The sequence below is a fragment of the Rhinopithecus bieti genome, unplaced genomic scaffold (assembly GCF_001698545.2).
Source record: "Rhinopithecus bieti isolate Rb0 unplaced genomic scaffold, ASM169854v2 scaffold_7684, whole genome shotgun sequence".
In the NCBI taxonomy this organism is placed as follows: domain Eukaryota; kingdom Metazoa; phylum Chordata; class Mammalia; order Primates; family Cercopithecidae; genus Rhinopithecus; species Rhinopithecus bieti.
In genome coordinates, this window is record NW_016806071.1 from 2,243,850 (window position 1) to 2,268,637 (window position 24,788).

A 24,788-nucleotide genomic window follows, 5' to 3' on the forward strand; every position below is an offset into this window, starting at 1 on the left:
TTTTTTTTTTTTTTTTTTTTTTTTTTTGCAGCTATTCTAAAAGGTTTTGAGTTCTTGATTTGATTCTCTGCTTGGTCACTTTTGGTGTATAGAAGAGCTACTGATTTGTGTGCATTAATCTTGTAGCTGGAAACTTTGCTGAATTATTATTATTATTATTTTTTTGAGACAGAGTCTCGCGCCCGGGCTGGAGTGCAGTGGCCAGATCTCAGCTCACTGCAAGCTCCGCCTCCTGGGTTTACGCCATTCTCCTGCCTCAGGCTCCCGAGTAGCTGGGACTACAGGCGCCCGCCACCTCGCCCATCTAGTTTTTGTATTTTTTAGTAGAGACGGGGTTTCACGGGGTTAGCCAGGATGGTCTCGATCTCCTGACCTCGTGATCCACCCGTCTCGGCCTCCCAAAGTGCTGGGATTACAGGCTTGAGCCACCGAGCCCGGCCCGATTATTCTTAAATTTGGTTGCTTAACATAATTCCAGACTTCTTAGAGACCTTGTCCATATTTTCCTATTCTTTTTTTCTTTGTCTTTGTTGGATTGGGTTAATTTGATGATCTTGTCTTCAAGCTCTGAATTTCTTTCTACTTGTTCAGTTCTATTGCTGAGACTTTCCAGAGCATTTCACATTTCTAAAAGTGTGTCCAAAGTTTCCTGAATTTTTGATTGTTTTTTCTTTAAGCTATCTATTTCTATGAATATTTCTCCCTTCACTTCTAGTATCATTTTTTGGCTTTCCTTGCAATGGGCTTCGCCTTTCTCTGGTCCCTCCCTGATTAGCCTAATAACTAACCTCCTAAATTCTTTTTCAGGTTAAGTCAGGAATTTCTTCTTGGTTTGGATCCATTACTGGTGAACTAGTGTGATTTTTTGGGGCTGTTGAAGAACCTTGTTTAGTCATATTACCAGGGTTGGTTTTCTGGTTCCTTCTCATTTGGGTAGGCTCTGTCAGAGGGAAGGTCTAGGGCTGAAGGCTGTTGTTCATATTCTTTTGTCCCACGAGGTGTTCCTTTGATGCAGTACTCTCCTCCTTTTCCTATGGATGTGGCTTCCTGTGAGCCGAACTGCAGTGATTGTTGTTTCTCTTCTGGGTCTAGCCACCCAGCGAGTCTACTAGTCCCTGGGCTGATACTGGGGGTTGTCTGCACAGCGTCCTGTGATGTGAACTGTTTCTGGGTCTCTTAGCCATGGATACCAGCACCTGTTCCAGTGAAGGTGGTGAGGGAGTGCAGTGGACTCCATGAGGGTTCTTAGCTTTGGTGGTTTAATGCTCTACTTATGTGCTGGTTGGGCCTCCTACAGGAGGTGGCGCTTTCCAGAAAACCTCAGCTATAGTAGTGTGTAGAGGGACTGGCAGTGGGTGGGACCCTAGAACTCCTGAGATTATATGTCCTTTGTATTCCGGTAGGGAAGGATCATCAGGTGGGGGTGGGGCTAGGCGAGTCTGAGTTCAAACACTTCTTGGTCAGGTTTTGCTGCAGCTGCTGTGGGGAATGGGGGTTAGATTCCCAGGTCACTGGAGTTGTGTACCTAGGAGGATTATGGCTGCCTCTGCTAAGTCATGCAGACTGTCAGGGAAGTGGGGGAAAGCTGGCAGTCACAGGCCTCACCCAGGTCCCATGCAAACCAAAGGGCCAGTCTCACTCCCACTGCCCCACAACAGCCCTGAGTCTGTTTCCAGGTGGAGGGCGAGATGGGCTTGAAAACTTGCCCTGGACTACCCACCTCCCAGCTGGGAGAGAAAAGAGCTTGGTTCTTGCCCGCCTGTGGAGTCTGCACATTAGATTTGCCCCTTCCCCAGGTTCTGGCCAGGAGGCTTCTTGCCCTGTTCAAATTGTTACAGAGTTCAGCTGGAGATTTCCTTCCCCCTGTGGAGTTTTACCCCCTGGTCCTCTGGTCACCCTTCCGATGAATCCCTGTGGTGCCAGGCAGGAATGGCCTGCTAGGGAACGCAGCGAGCTCCCAGGGCCTTTCTGCTGCTTCCTCTACCCCTGTATTTCTCTTGACTCTCTAAATTGGTTCAACTCCAGGTAAGGTCAGAAACTTTTCCCGCAAACAGACCTTCAGATTCTCCAGTGGGGGTGTGTGTTCAGGAGAGGAGGGTCTTCCTTTTCCACTTCCACAGTTGGGGCACTCACAGTATTTGGGGTGTTTTCTGGTTCCTCAGGAGCAGTCCGCTTCCTTCAGAGGGTCTGTGGGTCCTCTTGGGATTGCTGGTTTGTTCTTGCAGTCGATCTGGAGCTAAAAATCACAACACGAGCTTCTGCAAGCTGCCCTGTGTGGAGCTGCAATCTAGTCCTGCTACCCATCCGCCATGATGATTGGTAGCGGCTCTTTTCTTTTAGAGATGGGGTCTTGCTGTGTTGCCCAGGCTAGTCTTGAACTCTTGGCCTCAAGTGATCCTCCCACCTTGGCCTCCCAGAGTACTGGGATTATAGGCATGAGCCATCATGCCCAGCCTCATTGTAATGTATTAACCTACTACATACAGTCAGCCTGGTTGTTCCTCTAGAGTTGTATATTTGGGCTAATTTAGTGACTATGATCATTTCCATGATTTGCTCTTTCTCTTATAACTTCATTTATGTTCAATTCACGTTTCGTTTTCAGCGTTATCACTTTTCATTTCTTTGTTGCACTTTGATTTTTTTTTTTTTGCCAGTTTCTTTTTTTTTATTAAAACCATTTTTTTTTAATGGAAGGCTTCATGAATTTGCATGTCATCCTTGTGCGGGGGTTATGCTAATCTCTCTATCATTCTGATTTTAGTATATGTGCTGCTGAAACAAGCACTACTTCCCTGTTTTAGCTATTCATTTTTTAAAAGTATCATTTGGATTTATTATGGGAAACAAGGAGGCAACACAACTACATGTTTTGCTGTCCATGTCTGTACTGAATAACAGATCCAAGTGACCAATCAGCAACAGACCTTGAGAGAACTGATGGGATTGGGTCACAGATTATAGTGCGCATCTGTTATCTACATACTGATTTGCATACTGAAAAGTTAAAAGTGCTATTTGCAGTCACTTATAGTTAATATACCACAGTAACTAGAGTTTGAACTATATTTTTGGGTGACTGGTATTTTTTAACTAAACCGTGGTAACTGAAATGTGTGTATTATCAGAACTGTGCAAAGCAAACTGCCTGTGTTAGTAAGTACTGTCTTTCCTGCTGTCAATTCTTAATCAGTCTAACATTTTGACTGAGGTCTTGGTGTTTATGTGGCCCTGTCATTGACCTTATATTCTAAAGCTTGACTAAAACTTGTTTTATAACTTTTTATGTTCATAGCTTGGTATTTTTTCCCCTCAGGCTATGTTCCCAAAGCTTGGATTAGCACTGCTATGAACCTTCACATAGATGAGTAAGTGATACATAAAAAGTCTAATTTTAACTCTGTTTCCATTCTCTTAGATGTTAGCTATTTTCCAGATATTTTGTTTAGATTTTGCCTTTAACATTTTTTAAAAAATTGTATTCATTTTTGAATACATATAGTTTATATGGTTTAAAATTCCAAAGGTGTATAAAAGGGTAAAATTAGCAGGACATGGTGGTACATGCCTGTAGTCCCAGATACTTGGGAGGTTGAGACCGGAGGGTCGCTTGAGCCCAGGAGTTCAAAGATGCAGTGAGCTATAATTGTGCCACTGCACTCCAGCATAGGCAATAGAGCGAGACCCTGTCTCAAAAAGAAAATAATAGTAATAATAGGGTATAAAATGAAAAAGTCTCCTCCTCTGTCTCCACTCACCCAGTTGTCTGTGGAAGTAAGCAATGATAATTGTTCTTAGATGCAGCTTTTATACTATACAAAAGTGGATTTCTCGAGTTGCATGGTCCAGGCCTCTGTTTTGTTTTTCTCCCCAACAATCATTCGTTCTCTAGTGTCTCATGATATATACCAATGCTGTGGCATTGTTCTAATTTAGCCTATGAGGAAACCAAAATTGAGCAAGATCAGGTGATTAGTTGAAGGTCACAAGTGGCAGTCGAGTGACAGCAATGGTATATATTGTTCTAGTTATCCTCTATGCACTTTGCACATAAAGGTTTAATCTGTTGTATTTGCTGAATAAAAGTCAGTTTCTCTTGGTGTTTGTTCTTATTGTGTATTCCATTGTAAGGGTTTTTGTTTCATATATGAAATTCACTAATAGCAGCTTTAGGGAGTGGGAATATTAACATGCATGGTATTTAAGAGATATTATGGTTTCTCACTTTTCAAAGTTTCTAGGCAAAATTCAGTTTTGTCTTCTGCTTAATTGCTAGGCATGAAACCAAATACATGAGTCATTTATTGTTTTAGCCCAGATTTTAAACTAGGTGAAATGGAAAGAGAAAAGTAATAATGGCATTTGATAGAAATTTAACAATATTTTTTTCTTCCTTGCACTCAAAAAACATTTTGTGGGTATGGCTGAGTGCCTGATATTCTGTCCTTCATTTATGTCAGGGCCTCAATAAATGTTTACTTAGAAGTTAAAAATAACTTCATCATTGGTTGACTCCCCCAGTGAATGTCAAGCACTGTACTGGGCACTCCTAATGTAAGCTGTTTTAAAAATTGTGATAGGATTAAGAGGAAGAATGAAGAGATTATGCCACTGTTACATGGATGAGGAAACCGAGGGTGGGATGGGTGGAGTGATTTACCTAATCACAACACTTAGAAATAGCAGAGTCAGGTTCCAATCCTGGTTTTCACAGTGCTGGTTGTAGGATTATAATAACTTTGCCAATTGATCTAGTCAAAGTTTTGGAAAGATGGCAGCATTAGCTTTACTTAGCATTCTAACAGAATATCTTAAATTGCTTTAACATTGTTTAGTAGCATGTGCTTTTAATGACTACGAATCTGTTGTTTATAGGGCATAAGGATAAAGCTGAAATCTGGTCCAGGAGAGGTACTCGTCATGTTTAATGGTTTTGAGGTTTTAGACTACAAAGCAACAATCATAAACTTTCATCCAGCTGCTCGTAGTAAGGCTTATAAGCTTAGCTCGTTCTTCCTTCGTAGTAAAAGTCATTGAAGATTTTTGACACAAGAAACTGTAGTCCCGATTTAGGTCTGTGCGTTCCTTAAAGCTCCCTCATGTACCTTATAAGAAAGTATTAGGGAAAGAGCTCTACAAGGATTCCAAAGGAGAGGAGTCTGTCAACATTGTTATTTAGAAATAAGATTTATGTCTCAGTGTGGAGACTTAAGTGTGTTAATATTTAGATTGCATTTTTCCTAGAGGATTAATAGTAATTTCTGCGTTCACAGGCAGGTTCATAGGCCACTTGACACAGTGAGTGGCCTCTTAAATCTCTCACTACTTTACCATGTCTGGCTGTGTGGTGTCTTTCTCCTGATGACTTGGTATATCTCATGGATACTCTTCAAAATCTATGCCACAGAGGTATGTTTTTTAAAATACTTTTTGTTAATACTTCTGTGTTTTGGAGTGCACAGTTGATTTTTAGCAGAGCACACTGATCAGCACGCCCAAAACCATTTCCCTAAGTTGATTTTTGGTCTCTCTTCTGAGACTATTGGGGCCATATCATTTGTAACCACCATTTATGTGGTATTTTTTTTTTCAGAGGAACAGTGTGGATATTCACTTAATTTTTGGAAATTAAACTGAATGGACTGCTACTATGCTTTATTCACATCCTAGTTGTCTTCTGGGGGCTTCCATTTCTCTACTGAGTACATACTAAATGGATTTGAATTTTAAATTAATTTTCCATGTCATTGGCACAGCTACTATTAAAATATTTAAATATGCGGCAGTAAGTTTTTTTTTTTGTTTGTTTTGTTTTTTGCGATAGGGTCTCACTCTGTCACCCAGGCTGGAGGGCAGTGGCCTGATCTCAGCTCACTGCAATGTCTGCCTCCTGGGTTCAAGTGATTCTCCCACCTCAGCTTCCCGAGTAGCTGGGACTACAGGCGTGTGCCACCATGCCCGGCTAATTTTTTTTTAATTTTAGTAGAGACAGGGTTTTACCATGTTGGCCAGGCTGGTCCCTAACTCCTGACCTCAAAGTGATCTGCCCTCAGCCTCTTAAAGTGCTGGGATTAGAGACGTGAGCCACCACACCCAGCCAAGATACTTGTTTTCTGAAGGGAAGTTTTAAAATTTATATTAAAGAAATGATTTTGGAAATTGAGGTGAGCTTCTGGATAATTCCCACAGAAATCTTTTAAGTGATTGAGAATTACATTGTTTTATCATCCAAGTGTTTGTCTTAGAAAATTAGTGTTTCTGTTTTATTTTACCATCTGTGTAGGTTTGTATTCTTCAGTGGCTTCAGAGAATCCTTGTTTGTGAAATTGGTTTTTGTTATTCAGAACCAGAGTCTAGTAAAGTTGGGAAAGTAACATTAAAAAAAAATGGTGTATTTGGGTTTATGTCACTTTAACCTGTCTTTGCAAGGAGCACGAAATATGTCAGTTTGGTTGTGCTGTCTATTTTTATAAGAAGTTTTAATTTGTGCATGCTTATTGAATGTAAGATGATCATGAAAATAATCATTTTTGGTTTTTAATTATATTTGATAGGCTCATGTGTTTCCTGTTCAACCACCATTTGCAGAAGGGTCAGATGAGTGCCTTCCAAAAGTGTTAAATAGCAATCCTCCCCCCATCATAAAGGTACCAATACTGTGTTTCTTATCTTCACACAGTTATCTCTAACTTTATTCAATAAACTTAATATTTAGCATATTTAAGTAGCTGTATTTTTTGAGGGCCTATAATATTCTCGTACTGGTATGATAAAAATCACCTACTTGCTAATGCTGTCTGTTTTTTCAATTTTCATTCCAAGTGACTAAAATGCAGGTGCACAGTACAGTCTATGTGTGTAAGCTAGTTAATTCTATATTCGGAAACAGAATATTTCCAAGCATAAAATACAGTGATGTGCAGTCATCTACATTAACTTCTCACAAACAGTTCATGATAGCATAACAAAATATTATTTATTTTTTGATCACTGGATCAAAGCTTTCACTCTTGTAGTATTAGTTGGCTTTTGTGATCAAAGATAGTGCTTAGTAATGTATAGATATTCGGTGAGCTCTCCTTAAGTATGAATTGCTGGTAATGATCCTAAAACTAATAACAATCAAGAATTTAAAGAAATTGCAGTAATTTTACAAATCAATCTAAGTAAGCATAAATGGTTTAGATTGAATTTGCAAGCTGAAATTTTAAGCTAGATCTACAATATGTGTGATCCTGTTAAAAGGTCCTTTAGAAAGAGCTAAAAGAGGCCGAGTGTGGTGTTCAGCACTTGGGAGGCCGAGGTGAGAGGATCACTTGAGCCCAGGAGTTCAAGACCAGCTTGGAAAACGTAGGGAGACCTCATCTCAACAAAAATTAAAAAATTAGTTGAATGGCATGGTGGTACATGCCTGTGGTCCCAGCTACTTGAGAGGTGGAGGCAGGTGCATTCCTTGAGCTTAGGAGTTGGAGACTGCAGTGAGCTGTGATCCTGCTACTGCACTTTAGCCTGGGTGACAGAGTGAGACCTCATCTCTAAACAAACAAACAGAAATGCTAAAAGAAAGTAGTTAGAACCCAGTTTTGATCACACTCTAAAGAATTTATAAACAAATAAGGAAATGAATTGAATTACTTTTAAATACTAATTATAACTAATTTGTTAGATAAACTTAAAAGTATCAGTTACTCGTTTGGTTATTTACCAAATATTTATTTGACGGTACATCAGTCTCTGCGAGTTGTTTGTGGTAGAATGATGAATAAGACATAGCACAGCCTAGTGGAAAATACAGATACCCAAAATAATTAAAATGTACTGTGGCAAGTACATTGGGACCTCTTACTCTGCTTCGGACCAATAAAAGAAAACTTCAGAGAGGGATGGTGTCTTGAAGGGTGAGTAAAGAGGTTTGCCTGGGAAAAGATGAAAATTTTCAGTAAAGAAAAAAAAAGTGATAGGGCAGGCAGGCATGATGCCTCAAAGTGCTGTAATCCCAGCACTTTGGGAGGCCAAGACAGGTAGATCACTTGAGGTCAGGAGTTCGAGAGCTGCCTGGCCAACATGGTGAAACCCCATCTCTACTAAAAATACAAAAATCAATTGGGTGTGCTGGTGTGTGCCTGTTGTCCCAGCCACTTGGGAGGCTGAGGCAGGAGAATCTTTTGAACCCGGAAGGTGGAGCTTGCAGTGAGCCGAGATCACGCCACTGCACTCCAGCCTGGGCAACAGTGTGAGACTTTGTCTCAAAAAAAAAGAAAAAAAATTAATAGGTATCACATGCTAGGCACTGCCTTTGGATGTGGTAGCAAGATTTTCCATTTTTTTGTGGGCCGCACAGTTTGGTGGGTGGAATCAGATGAGACAATCAACATTCAATTACAATACATGATGTTAGTGCCATGGTCAAGAGCTGTGTAAGTGTATGTTTGTGTGAGGGAAACCAGGGAAAGTTCCAGGAGGAAGTGATGTTTCAATTTCCCACTACAGAGATAGGAAAGAGCGCAGAGAATTCTGTAGTTCCTTGTAGCTGGAACTTGTTGTAGGTAGGGAGGGTAGAGGCAGGAAAGTTCTGGAAGGTTAGAAAGGAAGGTTATGGTTCTGAGATTTTTTTTTTTTTCATGAAAAAGTTTAATTAATTTCCTCTTGGATGTATAATGATGAACCCAATTAGATTTTATGTAGAGGTTAAAAAAAATTAAATAATATATGTTTTCTCCCCCTTTTAGTATTTAGCCTTGCAGGACCTGATGTTGCTTTCTCAATATTCTCCTTCACGAAGACAAGAAGTTTTTAGCCTCAGCCAACCAGGTATTGCTAAAAGTAATAGACCTGATTAGGCATATGTGTGTAGAAAGTAATTCACTTCAAGTTTTTGGTGAGAATGATGTATTTAATAAAATATCAGACGTCGGTGAGTCCATTAAATGAAGTATTGAATTAAATCTTACACAACTTAAGCATTTATTTCCTTCAGCTCCTTCATTTCCTTAACCTGAAGAAATTATGTAGTACATTAACAATTTTAGGGCAGAAAAATACAGTTTAAGAATTCTAAAAGTTTGGCTGGGCGTGGTGGCTCACCCCTGTAATCCGAGCACTTTGGGAGGGCAAGGTAGGTGGATTACTTGAGCTTAGGAAATTGAGAACAGCCTGGGCAACATGGTAAGACCCTTTCTCTACAAAAAATACAAAAAATTAGCCCAGCATGGTAGCATGTGCCTATAGTCCCAGCTCCTTGGGGAGCTGAGCTGGGAGGATTGCTTGAGCCCAGGAGGTTGAGGCTGCAGTAAGCCAAGATTGCGCCCCAGCACTCTAGCCTGGGTGACAAAGTGAGACCCTGTCCCCCTCCCCACCCCAAAAAAGAATTCTAAAACTTTTAATGCTATGAAGGATCTTAAAAATTAGGTGGTCGAATCTCTAGATGGGAGATTTAAGTCTCAGAGATTGGCTTAAATAAAGTTAATGTCAGAATTGGAATAAGAGTCCTGTCATTTGGCCCCATGTATAGGACTCCTCCTTCTGCTATGCTACTCTGCCTCCCTTTAAAAAAATTTAGGAAGAAACTAGATTTGATGGTGACTCAAGGATGCTCTCAGCAACTCTGAAACACTTATCCACTGTTCTTGCCATGCTGTTCAAGACTGTGACTTTGCCAGTTCTCTGTTGTTCCTAGAGGGAAAACAGTCCAGTCCCAGGCACCGGTGGAAAACAGAACCTGGGTAGCTTTTCTTTTGTTTTTTTTTTTAAGAGACAGAGTCTCACTGTATCACCAGACTGGAGTACAGTGTCATGATCACAGCTCATTGTAACCTCAAACTCCTGGGCTCATATGATCTTCTGGCCTCAGCTTTTCAAGTAGCTGGTATTATAGGTGCACACCAGGTGTGCACCACAACACCTGGCTAATTTTTTTTAAAGTTTTGTTGAAACACAGTCTTGCCGTGTTTCCCAGGCTGACCTTGAACTCCTGGGGTCAAGCAGTTCTCCTGCCTTGGCCTCCCAAAGTGTTAGAATTACAGGTGCGAGCCAGTATACCCATCCAGCTTTTCATCTTCTTTTTAATGATTTCTTCAGCATTTTGCCAAGCTTGCGAATTACCAGATAAAACACCGGATAATAAACCTTCTACAGTTAAATGTTATATGGAAATAAAATCCAGTTATATAAAAATATAATTGACTGGAACCACTCTTCTTTTAGTAGCATGAGAAACCCAGAACTGATACTGTGGAAAATTAGCTATAACAATCCTTTTCTATCAGATTTGAGTTAACCTAGGAATTCTGTACTCTAAATGTTTTTTTACCAGAGATTCAGGTAAACCATAAAAGGGTGGCATTTGCTCTGCCAGAGAGTGTGCATTCTAGCACATAATAAAATTTAATTGGCTGGGTGCGGCTTATGTCTGTAATCCCAGCACTTTGGGAGGCTGAGGTGGGAGCATCATCTGAGGTCAGGAGTTTCAACATGGTGAAACGCTGTCTGTACTAAAAATACAAAAATTAGCTGGGCATGGTGTTGCACACCTATAATCCCAGCTACTCGGGAGGCTGAGGCAGGAGAATTGCTCGAACCCAGGAGGCAGAGGTTGCAGTGAGCTGAGATCCCACCACTGCCCTCCAGCCTGAGCAACAGAGCAAGACTCCATCACAAAAACAAACAAACAAAAATTTAATTGGATGGTTACACAGTTCCTAGTGTACTCAAATTACAGTAGTACAAAATATCCTGAGGCCTAGTGATAGAGTATTGTGCGTGTGTGTTTGTAGGTTAAGTGGTATTCCCTCTGAGTTATACAGTGAGGGGAGTGTTTAAGGAGAGATCCAAGTGAAGAGGGAATGATCATATGGCACATTGGATAGGGAAGCCAGTTTTCAGTGGACTTCTCTGCTATTTATGCATAATGAACCTTGCTTGATTTTTATAAAATAACTCTAGGAGACAAAGATCTCCTATGAGAAATAAGGGAATTTTTAAAGGAATAGGACACAGTAGTTTAAGTTAAATAATAAGATAATAGATCTGTAAGCTCTCTGAGTGTGAAGTGTGATCATTATTAATGAGTTACAGATGTAACAGCAAATAGGGGCTATTATATATGTGAAAATGTAAGGAAGCCCAGGGGTGAGGCACAACAGTTTAGAGGTCACTGGGGACCGTAGAGGTGCATCTCATTGGACATCCTAGTGTTTGTTGTCTTAGTTCATTGTTCACAGTCATAGCAGTCTGTTTAATACTGCTAGTGAGGTAACCCTGGCCTTTCTCACTCAACCTGTGATCTAGTGTTTGGCTTTATTTTAGCGACCAATTTGAGAGGTTTTTTTTTTTTTTCTTTTCTTTTTTTGGTATGTGTGTGGTACAATAGTAAAATAACAAGTTTTTGCTTGTAGCCTTTTGGGAAACTTAATTCATTCAAATATTCATTGAACTCCTGCTGTGTATTAGATGTCATGAGTATAAACAGTAGCTTCACTAAGAAAAGTGGGTCCTGATGCAAAGCGTAAAGTAGAATTTCTTACTGACCTTTTCCCCCACTTCAAGAGGAGAATATAAGATTATTTACATTTTAAAAGCTGGTGTTTGGACCTCCTAGGTGGACATCCCCACAATTGGACAGCCATTTCAAGGGAGTGTTTGAATCTTTTAAATGGTATGACTCAAAAACTGGTTCTCTATCAAGAAGCTGCTGCTACGAATGGGAGAGTGTCTTCATCTTACCCAGTGGAACCTAAGAAATTAAATTCTCCAGGTAATCCCTAGGACTACTAAGAGGGGAAGACATTTACATTTTATTTCCTAAGAAAGATGTCCATAGTAGCTGGGCTCGGTGGCTCACGCCTGTAATCCCAGAACTTTGGGAGGCCGAGGCGGGCGGATCACGAGGTCAAGAGATTGAGACCATCCTGGCCAACATGGTGAAACCCCATCTCTACTAAAATACAAAATTAGCTGGGCGTGGTGGCATGTGCCTTTAGTCCCAGCTACTCAGGAGGCTGAGGCAGGAGAATCGGTTGAACTGGGGAGGTGGAGTTTGCAGTGAGCTGAGATTGCATCACTGCACTCCAGCCTGGCGACACAGCGAGACTCTGTCTCAAAAAAAAAAAGGGAGAGATGACCGTAGTTAATCTAAGGATACTTATATGAGTGTGAGGTGTATATTTTTAGGGAAAATTGATCCAACATGGCATCTCATACTGAACCAAAAAAAAGACCTGGGTATCATTGTAGATTGAAAAAATTAAGCCCAAGATATCACATTGTACACTCTAAGTATGTGCAGTTTTTCATTGGTAAATTTGAAACAAATTAAGTTCAGTGTGGTGTTAGCATTAAAAACACTACCAAAATGATGGCTATTAAATAGGAGACTTCAGCTTACTTTAGTACAAAGCCAGGTGAATTTTCGCAGATAATATTCGATGCTGTTCTGGTTGCAGTAGCCCAGAGACAAAAAGTTGCTGTCCCAGAGAAGAGCAGCTGAGACGATTGGGTGATTTGGGAGTGGGGCATAATGTTAGTACCCCCTCCATTTAAAAGACAAAAGCTGAGAGGAAGTAGAGGTGGAGGAACCTGTCTTGTTCACCAAATCCCTTAAGTAGAAGACATCTGTGAATGTAAGACTGATAAAAGGACTTAATGTTTCACGTGTTTTGGAGCCAGGCATTTAGTGAAAATGGATGAAACTGGCTGGGTGAGGACAGTGGTGAACCTGCCAGGACAGGCTTCATCTGAAGGGGGGAAGCTGTTGGTTAGCCCTGCTTCATTGTTCCCGTATGGGACTTTGGATCCCATTTGTGAACTTCCCGTCATTTAAAAAAAGAGAAGCCTGAAATCTCAAAATTTTGAGGTGAAGTCTTTCAGTTTTTAAACATTGGCAACTAATCTTGATACTAAAAAATCACTATATGGATCAAAGCAAACTCATCGAGTTTCAAAGTCATTACTCTGGTGGGGTCATAGCCACAAAACAAATAGATTACATATGAAAAATGATTTAAATAAATTCACACATGTCAAATTTTCAAAGGTTTGAGAGTGTTTCAGATGTTAATCAACTTTCAGATCAGCATTCCTCTATTCAACAAATAGTTATTGAATTCCTACTGCATACCAAGCAGTGTGCTAGAAGCCAGGGAATCACGGATGAAAAACACTCTTGGATCTGACCTTTTAGTGGAAGGCACACAAATAATGATGCAATATAACTGCCAAAAGGAAATCTGTCGAAAAGGAGTCTGATTGGGTAAGATGATGTTTGATGATGAAAGGAAGCCTTGTTTGCAACAAAAAAAATTTTAGATTTTATTCTCTAGGGATATGGAGCCATTGGAGAACTTTGAATAGGCTAGTTCCATCAAATTAGCATGTTAGAAAGATCGTTGTAATTCTGAGTTGGGTAGATCATGAGTCTGATCAAATATGGAGCATTCATTATTGTAAGTTTTTGTCATATACCATCACTCAGCCATTTTTGAGGAATAATTGTAAAACTCTTAAAAACTCCAGTCTTAATTTTTTTTTTGAGACGGAGTCTTACTCTGTCGCCCAGGCTGGGGTGCAGTGACCAGATCTCAGCTCACTGCAAGCTCCGCCTCCCGGGTTTACGCCATTCTCCTGCCTCAGCCTCCCGAGTAGCTGGGACTACAGGCACCCGCCACCTCGCCCGGCTAGTTTTTTTGTGTTTTTTTAGTAGAGACGGGGTTTCACCGTGTTAGCCAGGATGGTCTCGATCTCCCTATCTCGTGATCCGCCCGTCTCGGCCTCCCAAAGTGCTGGGATTACAGGCTTGAGCCACCGCGCCTGGCCTGTCTTAATTTTTAAATTAATTTTTCAAAGATTTCTAATTTCCATTAACTTCTAAAAAGTCATATAATGGGCCAGTTGTGGTGGCTTACACCTGTAATTCCAGCCAGCACTTTGTGAGGCCGAAGCAGGTGGATCACTTGAGGTCAGGAGTTTGAGACCAGCCTGGCCAATATGGCGAAACACCGTCTCTACTAAAAATATAAAAATTAGCTGGCCGTGGTGTTGCACACTTATAGTCCCAGCAACTCAGGAGGCTGAGGCAGGAGAATCACTTGAGCCCGGGAGGTGTAGGTTGCAGTGAGCCGAGATCATGCCACTGCACTCCAGCCTGGGCAACAGAATGAGACTCCCTCTTAAGAAAACAAAAAAAGAGAGAGAAAAGTCGTATAATGAAAATTTGGTACTTGGGATTTTTAATTTCTTATACTTCTTATGGTAGTTTTATTAAGAAGATGGAATCCAGCTGGGCGAGGTGGCTCACATATGTAATCTCAGCACTTTGGGAGTCTGAGGCGGGCAGATCATGAGGTCAGGAGGTCGAAACCATCCTGGCCAACATGGTGAAACCCCGTCTCTACTAAAACATAGGAAAATTAGCTGGACATGGTTGTGCGTGCCTGTATTCCCAGCTACTTGGGAGGCTGAGGCAGGAGATTCACTTGAACCAGGGAGTCGGAGGTTGCAGTGAGCCAAGATTGTGTCACCCACAGCACTCCAGCCTGGCCACAGAGTGAGACTCCATCTCAAAAAAAAAAAAAAAAGAAGATGGAATCCTAATGCAGTGTATTTGTTTTGTGGTTTGTGCTGGAGTGGCAAGAAAAGTTCCTTTGTTTTTATATAACAGACTCTATTACTAAATTGGAGAATCATAAGATGACTTTTGAAAAAGTTGTTTACAGATCAGATTTATAGATATTCTGGGCAAATTAGCCTTTGGTGTGACTTTTGTTAACTTGAAAGAACTTTCAGGCCAGGTGTGGTGGCTCATGCCTGTAATTCTAGCATTTTGGGAGGCCAGTGAAGGAGGATTCCTTGAGCCCAGGAGTTCAAGACCAACCTGGGAAACATGGCGAACCTGTCTCTACAAAAAATTAAAAAATTAGCCAGGCATGGCAGCGTGTGCCTGTAGTCCTAGCTACTCAGGAAGCTGAGGTGGGAGGATCGCTGGAGCCCCGGAATTTGAGGCTGCAGTGAGCCGAGATTACACCACTGCACTGCAGTCTGGGCTACAGAGCAAGATCCTGACTCAAATAAAAGAAAAGGAAAAGAAAAAGGAAAGGAAAGGAAAAAACTTTGGAGAAAATGGGGTAAGGTTAATATTTTTTTCCTGTATATGTTCACAATATAGATTTGTTTGTTCAGTCAAGTAATACTTAAAATAGTAATGGAGTAAAACTGGATGGATTCTAATGCAGTAATTAATGTTGCCAATTAGAAATAAAATGTGAATTGATGAGTTCATTCAAAATTGCTTAAAGTTAGATAAACTGACCTTGAAGATGAAGATATTCATGGAGGGGGAAAAAAAACAAGAGAGACTATATCAGTCTGACAGAAGAAGATGTATAAAGCTCTTGGAGTGGAGCTTGAATTGCAGTAGTAAAATCTGAATCTTGAGACTGTAATCCTAAATGGAAACAATCTACTGAGCTTTGGGTAAATGCGTTAAACAAAAATTTGGTATGTGTAAAATTTGAAAGCATTGCTGCTAGCCTGCTTGGATCAGATTGCCTCTTCAGCACTGGATCTGTTCTTTTACAGAAGAAACTACTTTTCAGACACCAAAATCTAGCCAGATGCTTCGGCCTTCAGTGCCACCATTAGTTAAAACATCACTGTTTTCTTCAAAATTGTCTACACCTGATGTTGTGAGTCCCCTTGGGACCCCATTTGGCTCTAGTGTAATGAATCGGATGGCTGGAATTTTTGATGTAAACACTTGCTATGGGTCACCGCAAAGTCCTCAGCTAATAAGAAGGGGGCCAAGATTATGGACATCAGCTTCTGGTGAGAATTATATATTTTCTAAGATTTTAAATGTCATAGTTGCAGAGGATCAGACAGCCTAAGTTCTTATCTTGCCTTTTCTTTTTTAAAAATAGATCAGCAAATGCCTGAATTTTCTAATCCTTCTCCATCTACCTCTATTAGTGCTGAGGGTAAGACAATGAGACAGCCCAGTGTGATTTATTCATGGATTCAGAATAAACGTGAACAGGTAGGATGATATGGTTATAGGATGTATATTTGCTTAAGTTGACTCAAATGAAACAGCCAGTATTTGACTGGTTTGAGCTATACACATTGTAATTTCATATGGCTTAACCTGATAATTTGTGAATTATCTCATGTAAGAAATATTTGAGTTCTTTATATTATCCAAGGTATACTTTTAGGCACTGAGAAAAAAGCAAACAAAACAGAGTCCTTGCCCATGTAATATTTACATTCGAGTGAGGGGAAATCAGTGAGTAAGCAAATGTGTTATATTCTGTTTCTCTGAAATACAAAATATCATTAATTTTAAGACATGTACTATTAAGAAAAAAATGATACCTTAAACCATGACATGCTATTGACTGTAAGATGCATCTCAGTAGGTCATATTCAAGATATGGAAAATATGCATAAGAAGGAAGGCATTTGAAATGTCTTAAGTCTTATCTAGAAAAATAGAGCAAGGAAGATAGAGAATTCCTAGGGGAGTGGGTATCATTTTATGTGGAGTGATAAGGGGAAGTCTCACTGATAAGGCAATGATTGATCAGAGACCTGAAGGGAGGGCAGGGAGCAGCCCAATGGATCTGAGATGGGAATGGACTTGGCTTGTGTGAAGAACAATGTGGATACCAGTGTGGCTGGAGCAGAGTAAGTGAGGGGAGAGTGGTAAGTGGGTGATAAGATCAGAAAGGTAACAGGCACCCAGGGCTCACTGGGTCCATTGGCTGTAGTAAAGACTGGCTTCATCTCTGAGTGGGATGGAAAGCCACTGTATGGTCTTGCCCACAAGAATGATATGATGTAACTTACATTTTGAAAGTGCTACTCTAGGGGCTGTGTTGGCACTAAACTCTTGCAAGGTAGGTGTGGAAGCTCAGTTAAGGCTGTTGCAGTAATCTAGTGGGAGATGGTGGTATCTGTGACCAGAGTGGTTGTGGTGGGGGCTGTAAGATGTGGTGAAGGTCTAGGTATGTATTTTAAGGTAGATGGAATAGGATTAGCTTATGGTTTGGTTGTGGTGTATACTAGAAATAGTGTTAACTGTTAAGGTTTTTGGCCTGAAGATCTGGAATAATATAGTTGCAATTTATTGAGTTGGAATTTACTGATGTTTCTGGAGAAGGAAATTTGATAGAGGTGAGGGGAGGGAAATCAGGAGTTTTGGACATGCCAATTTTGAGATACCTATGAGACAACCAGGTGAAAATACCGAGTAAGAAATTAGGCATATAGCAGTAGTGTAGGGGAAAGTTCTGGGCTAGAAATGTAACTTTGGAAGTTTTTAGAGTATAGATAGTATTCAAAGCCATGAGACTCGATGCAAACTCTTGAATGTAGATACAGAAGAAAAGAGATATCCAAGAAAAGGGCCCTCCAATGACTAAAGGTCTGGGAGATGAAGAATAGCACGGAGACTGAGGAGCAGCCTCTGAGGTGGGTAGGAAACCAAGGAAAGAAAGAGTTTCAAGGAGGAGGAGGTGGAAGTGTCAGATGCTGCTGATGGGTAGCCTGGGCGGAAGCTGAGAATTAACTGTTGAGCTAGAAATGCGGAGGTCACTGAGTCCTTGACAAGGGTTGTTGGCTGGAGTAGTGCGGACAAAAGCCAAAATGCATGAGTTCAGGAGAGATTGGTAGATGAATTGGAGACCACAAGAAAAGCCACATTTTTCAAGGAGTTTGTTGTAAGTGGAGCAGAAAAATGGGGCAATAGCTGCGAGGAATTGAGGGGTCAAGGAACTTTTTTAAAAATTTGAGATGGGTTCTTGGTCTGTCTGTTGCTCAGGCTGGAGTGCAGTGGTAATGGTCATGGCTACACTGCAGCCTTGAACTCCCGGGCTCAAGTGATCCTCCCACCTCAGCCTCCTGGGTAGCTGGGACTACAGGTGCATGCCACCATGCCTGGCTAATTTTTTTAATTTTTGTTTTTTGTAGAGACACAGTCTTGCTATGTTGCCCAGGCTGATCTCAAACTCTTGGCCTCAAGCAGTCATCCTGCCTGAGCCTCATAAAGTGTTGGAATTACAGGGGCAAGCCATGCCCAGTCGGGAGAAATTGTAACATGTTTGCTGATGGAATGACTTTATTAATAGGGAATTAATGGTTAAAGGCATTTTATAAACTTCAGGATCCCATATGGCTCTATATGCCATTAGTACTGCCGTGTCACTTTTACCCAGCCAGACATGTGCTGCTTACTGCAGCCTTCTGAGTAGTCATGCAGCTTTGGGTGAGAGTATGGTAGGAGCAGATTCACTTTTAAGTTAGTTTGGTTAGCTTTTAGCTGATACTAAGAACATTTTTTCCCCCGGGATTGTCAACTAGTGGAAAACTACTTTATGTCTTAAGATACTTTTTTTCCTGTAATCTCAGCACTTTGCGATGCCGAAGTGGGAGCATTGCTTGAGCCCGGGAATTCGAGACCAGCATGGGCAACATGGCAAAACTCCATCTCAACTAAAACTACAAAAATTAGCTGGGCGTGGTGGTGCATTCCTGTAGTCCTAGCTACGTGGGAGCCTGAGGTAGGAGAATCACCTGAGCCCAGAAAGCAGAGGTTGCAGTGAGCTATGAATATGCCACTGCACTCCAGCCTGGGTAATAGAGTGAGACCGTGTCTCAAAAAACAAGATTTTTTTTTCCCTGTGAGAGAAACATACTCTTTTTTGGGGTATTAAGAGGTTAAAGGGCAGGACAGTTATAGAGAATTGAGAAATAATATGGCCTTGAAAAATATCTCCAGTCTGTAATCCTAACACTTTGGGAGGCTGAGATGAGAGGACTGCTTGAGCCCAGGAGTTTGAGACCAGCCTGGGCAAGATGGTGAGACCCTGTCTGTACAAAAACATTTAAAAATTAACCAGGCATGGTGGTATGCCTGTAGTCCCAGCTACCCAGGAGACTGAGATGGGACAATCTGTTGAGCCCAGGAATTTGAGGTGGCAGTAAACTGTGATCATATAACTGCACTCCAGCCTGGGTGATAAAGCGAGACCCTGTTTCTGAAATAAAAAAAAAAAAAGAAAAAAATTTCACCAAAATCACTTAGAATTTTTTTTTTTTTTTTTTTAATGTCAGGCCTCTAATTTGGGGGTTAAATGTGTATACATGGGAATACAGTTTAGGTTAGTTGGCTTAGCTTGGTTATCCAATTTATAGTACAAAGGTATTTAGTTACATGGCGTATTGTTTAAGTATTATTATTCTTTGCCCACAAGATGTGAAGTGTTTCATTTTTTTATTTAAGTTAGTGTCTGGAAGAACTAGGAAATGTGTTATATTAGAATAGAATTTAAAAGGTAAATGTGTTCATTCTTCCCTTTTTCCAACTCAGGTTAAGAATTTCTTGTCAAAACGGGTGCTGATAATGTATTTTTTCAGTAAGGTAAGAATATGTGGTTATAGCGTTGGGAATGGGGAAGGAGGAAATGAAATATGAAATAAAGTAGCAGATAGGATCTGACTTGTAAATATTTTATAGCTTAATCCTATCAAGCCAGGCAGCTTTGCATAGTGCTTCACTGAACCTCCGTTTTAACAATAGTTGCCCTAGACACACATCTCACTTCAGTGGCTTCCGAAGCTTGACTGTCTAGTTGCCTCTCGAGTCTCTCGGCTGCTGGCAGCTTTGTGTTGATAGGCAACATGGACCCCTTCCTGCTGTCCGGATCTTCACAAAGTGAACAAATTTGTGTGACTATCTGGTGCTTCTTGACTCATGTCCTGCTAGCATCTTTGTGACCAGTTTGGTGTTCAAAAGAGAGATGATGATATCACAGGTGTTAAATTTATGATGAATAAAAAGTTATAATTCAGACCACACATGAAATGACTCCCCAACTTGTGTATCCGCTGTTCCAGCTGCCACAGGAGAGAAAATCTTAGTTGTAGAAGCTAAAGATTCATTCCTGTTTTTGCTGGCTGTGGCTATTGTGTCTTTAATCGTTTGATGTGCAAAACCTTTGCCCTTATGTAGGGGAAAGAATTTTTGTTTTTAGCTTTTAAAATCTAGCCTCTCTTTCTGCAGATATTGCAGTATTATCTAATGTCACACTCACTCCATTAATACCTTCAAGTGAAAGTTTATATTGGCATCTGTTATATTTATTATTTGGGAGTCATACTCTGGTGGAAAAAAGAGGTCTAAGCAACCCTGATAGAATATAGATAACACATAACACAGTCATTTCAGGGGCTTGAAACTGCTTTTCCACTATGGTGGAAAGGACGATCCACCCAACTAGCCATTAACCTTTACCAAAAAATAATCCACTCTGGGCTACCCATTAGAGGAAGGTGTCTCGTCTTCCACCAAAAGGAAGAGGGTTTGTCTGAAGTTTTACTTCAGTGCTTGATTTTAAAAGAAGGGGAAAATAACTCACCATGCGTGTCTTATGTGTGGCATACTCTGTTCTCGCTTCAGTTCCCTCATTTAATTCTAACAGCATCCCTGTGAGATATGTATTCATTTTACAGATAAAAAGTAGCCAGGTGTGATGGTGGGCTCAGAGGAGTCAGGTAGCTAGCCTAAGGGCACAGAGACAGTAAGTGGCAGACCACATGGTGACCAAGATCTCCTGTTTTCTTGAAAGTGAAAGGCTAATTTTGATCCTAGTTTTGCAAGTGGATCTATTATATGATAAGTTATAGACAGTGCTGCTATTTGATGTTAAAAAATGTAACTTAATGGGCTTGTTATATGGTACTTAATAGGCTTCATTGGGTACATAACCAAAGACAGCATTTGTTAAAATGGACAAATTGTTCCACCCTATTCCATGGTGGTATGTTAAAGAAGGTTAGGCAGCGTGAAATCATGTCATTTACAGCAACATGGATAGAATTGGACATCATATATATATATATATATTTTTTTTTTTTGAGATGGAGTCTTGCTGTGTCGCCCAGGCTGGAGTGCAACGGCGCGATCTTGGCTCACTGCAAGCTCCGCCTCCCGGGTTCACTCCATTCTCCTGCCTCAGCCTCCCAAGTAGCTGGGACTACAGGCATCCACCACCACCCCTGGCTAATTTTTTGTATTTTTAGTAGAGATGGGGTTTCACCATGTTAGCCAGGATGGTCTCGATCTTCTGACATCATGATCCTCCCACCTCGGCCTCCCGAAGTGCTGGGATTAAAGGTGTGAACCACTGCGCCTGGCTGGACATCATAATCTTAAGTGAAATAAGTCAGGCACAGAAAGATAAATATTGCATGTTCTTACATGTGGAAGCTAAAAAATTTGATGACATGAGAGTAGAATGGAAAGATAACAGAGACTGGGAAGGATGGGTAGAGGGTAGGAGCAGGGTGGAGAGAAGTAGGTTGAAAGGTATAAATACACAGATAGATAGAAGGAATAAATCCAGTGTTTGATACCAGAGTAGGATGATTACAGTTCACGAAAATGTATTATACTCAGGTGATGGATACCCAAAATGCCGTGACTTGATCGTCATGCATTATATACATGTAACGAAATTTCACATGTACTCCATAATTTGTACAAATAAAAACATTTTTTAAACGAAGGTTAGTTGGTTTTTCTTTGAGTGGGGTTGAAGGTAGACAATTTAAGAGCAATAACAAGTAGGCAGTTATGTTGTTGTTGTCTTTTTTTTTTTTTTTTGACATGAAGTCTTGTTCTGTCGCCCAGGCTGGAGTGCAATGGCGCGATCTTGACTCACTGCAACCTTTGCCTCCCGGGTTCAAGCGATTCTCCCACTGCAGCCTCCCAAGTATCCGAGACTATAGGCATGCGCCACCACGTGGGCTAATGTTCTGTATTTTTAGTAGAGATGGAGTTTTACCATGTTGGCCAGGCTGGTCTCAAACTCCTGACCTCAGGTTATTGGCCCTCCTTGGCCTCCCAAAGTGCTGGGATTACCGACGTGAGCCACCATGCCTGACCAATTTTTTTATTTTTATTTTTTATTTATTTATTTATTTTTGGTTTTTTTTTTTTTTTTTTTTGAGATGGAGTTTCGCTCTTGTCGCCTGGGCTGGAGTGCAATGGCGTGATCTTAGCTCACTACAACTGCCGCTTCCCAGGTTCAAGCGATTCTCCTGCCTCAGCCTCCCAAGTAGCTGGGACTACAGGCATGTGCCACCACGCCCAGCTAATTTTTGTATTTTTAGTAGAGACAGGGTTTCACTGTGTTGGCCAGGCTGGTCTTGAACTCCTGACTCAGGTGATCCACCCACCTCAGCTTCCCAAAATGCTGGGATTACAGGCATGAGCCACCATGTCCGGCCATCCTAGGCTGGAATGCACTGGTGTGATCTTGGCTCACTGCAATCTCAACCATCTGGATTCGAGCAATTCTCCTGCCTCAGCCTCCCAAATAGCTGGGACTACAGACGCATGCCACCACACCTAGCTAATTTTTGTATTTTTAGTAGAGATGGGGTTTCAGCATGTTGGCCAGGCTGGTCTCAAACTCCTGACCTCAAATGATCTACCCACCTTGGCCTCCCAAAGTGCTAGGATTATAGGCATGAGCCACTGTACCTAGCTAAGTTTTTTTTTCTTTTTCTTTTTTTTTTTTTGAGATGGAATTTCACTCTTGTTGCCCAGGCTAGAGTGCAGTGGTGCAATCTCAGCTCACTGCAGCCTCCACCTCCCGGGTTCAAGCGATTCTCCTGCCTCAGCCTCCTGAGTAGCTGGGATTACTGGCGCCCGCCATCATGCCCAGCTAATTTTTTGTATTTTTAGTAGAGACGGGGTTTCACTATGTTGGCCAGGCTGGTCTCAAACTCCTGACCTCGTGATCCACCTGCCTTGGCCTCCCAAAGTTCTGGGATTACAGGCCTGAGCCACCGTGCCCGGCCCCAGCCAAGTTTTTTAAAAAGAGTTTCTGTAACCATTCACTTAAGTGATCTTTGTACTAATCCTCCGAGGTGGTTTGAGTATATGTAACTTTAAATTAGAAACTGAGGCACAGAGATTTAGAGACTTGGCAAGAGCCACACAATGAGTTGATAGTAGAATGCTTTGTTGTATTAAATGAGTAATTACCAAGTTAAATATAAAATAATTTATTTTAAATTTTAATTCTTGAGAGGCAGCTGTGAATTTTTTGTTTTATAGTCTACATATTTAATTAAAGGAAATAATGGAGTTTTCAGGGGAACTCACTTAAATGTTTTTGTTTTTATTTGTAGCACCCAGAGGCCTCCATTCAGGCTGTTTTTTCAGATGCCCAAATGCATATTTGGGCATTAGAAGGTAAGCAACGGCTGTGAACTGTAACTGTGATTTTAACTGTCAGTTAAATATTGAAGTATCATCCATGAAAGATGAAAGGTCAGTTCTGGTCCTTGATCTCAGTCTTTGAATGTACAGATTCGTTTTTATATCTTCGTTTTATGTAGATCATTTTGAAAAAATATATTTAGGCGTACTTCGATTTGGGCACAATTTTTTCTTTTATGTAAGCAGAGAAACTGAGCCTGGGTTCTTTTTTTTTTTTTGAGACAGGGTTTTGCTCTGGTCCAGGCTCAAGTGCAGTGGTATGAACACGGCTCACTGTATCCTCGACCTCCTGGGCTTAAGCAATCCACCTCAGCCTCCTGAGTAGCTGGGGCCACGGTTGCACACCACCACGCCCTGTTAATTTTTGTTTTAAAAAAATTTTTTGGACCAGTTGCAGTGTCTCACGCCTGTAATCCCAGCACTTTGGAGAGGCCGAGACAGGTGGATCACCTGAGGTCAGGAGTTCGAGACCAGCGTGGCCAGCATGGTGAAACCCCTTCCCTACTAACAATACAAAAATTAGCCAGGCATGCTGGCATGCGCCTGTAATCCCAGCTACTCGGGAGGCTGAGACAGGAGAATCGCTTGAACCTGGGAGGTGGAGGCTGCAGTGAGTCAGTATCATGCCACTGCACTCCAGCCTGGGTAATAGAGCACAACTCCTTCTCAAAAAAAAAAAAAAAAAAAATTTTTTTTTATAGAGACGAGATTATCCAGTCTGGCCTCGAACTCCTGGGCTCAAGTCGTCTTCCTGCCTTGACCTCCCGAAGTGCTGAGATTACAGGTGTGAGCCACCACACTTAGTCTTTTTGGTTGTTTGTTTTAAGAGATGGAGTCTTGCTGTGTCTCCCAAGATGGAGTTCAATGGCATGATCATAGCTCACTGCAACCTTGAACTCCTGGGCTCATGCAATCCTCCTCCCTCAGCCTCCTGAGTAGTTTGGACTACAGGTGCATGCCACTACACCCAGCTAAGTTTTATATTTTTTGTATAGAGACAGGGTCTTGCTATGTTGCCCAGGCTGTCAAGTCTGGATTCTTTTATATCTTTCTCTACTTCAAAAAAGTGCAACAGATAGATTGTTTTTAACTTATGTTAACTTATGTTAAATATGAAAACTTAGTTGTTAAAGAGCTGTTTCTTTTCATCATATAGATACAGCCTTCTCAGTGCTTAAATGATGCTCAGAGGCCTTTGCTGACCATTCTCTGAAAAGTATCATCCTCATAGCTGTATGCCCTTACCACATGTTTTTTTTTTTTTTTCCTGGCACATGTCATTACCCAACACTATATTATTTTTAAAATTGTCTTCCTAATAGAATGTAAAGCCAGAGACTGTTATTTTATTCGTAACTAATGCAGTTGAGTACTTTTTTCAGTGCCTATTCCGATTTTTTTGCCCATTTTCTATTGAATTGCTCCTCTCTTTATTTATTTATTTATTTATTTATTTATTTATTTATTTATTTATTTTTACTTTTTATTTTCGAGACAGTCCCACTCT

At 41.0% G+C, this 24,788-nt stretch overlaps 1 protein-coding gene across 2 annotated transcripts in view; it reads left to right on the forward strand.

Moving 5' to 3' along the window:
• The window catches only part of NDC1 (NDC1 transmembrane nucleoporin), a 69,220-nt gene that overhangs the window by 19,732 nt on the left and 24,700 nt on the right, over nt 1-24,788 (forward strand). For both annotated transcript variants that reach the window (XM_017874550.1, XM_017874551.1), the window contains exons 7-15: nt 3,317-3,368; nt 5,274-5,409; nt 6,555-6,647; nt 8,730-8,811; nt 11,597-11,752; nt 15,571-15,816; nt 15,912-16,027; nt 19,361-19,411; nt 23,191-23,254. In XM_017874550.1, the coding sequence (XP_017730039.1) occupies nt 3,317-3,368; nt 5,274-5,409; nt 6,555-6,647; nt 8,730-8,811; nt 11,597-11,752; nt 15,571-15,816; nt 15,912-16,027; nt 19,361-19,411; nt 23,191-23,254 (996 nt within the window). The remainder of the gene's footprint in view (nt 1-3,316; nt 3,369-5,273; nt 5,410-6,554; nt 6,648-8,729; nt 8,812-11,596; nt 11,753-15,570; nt 15,817-15,911; nt 16,028-19,360; nt 19,412-23,190; nt 23,255-24,788) is intronic.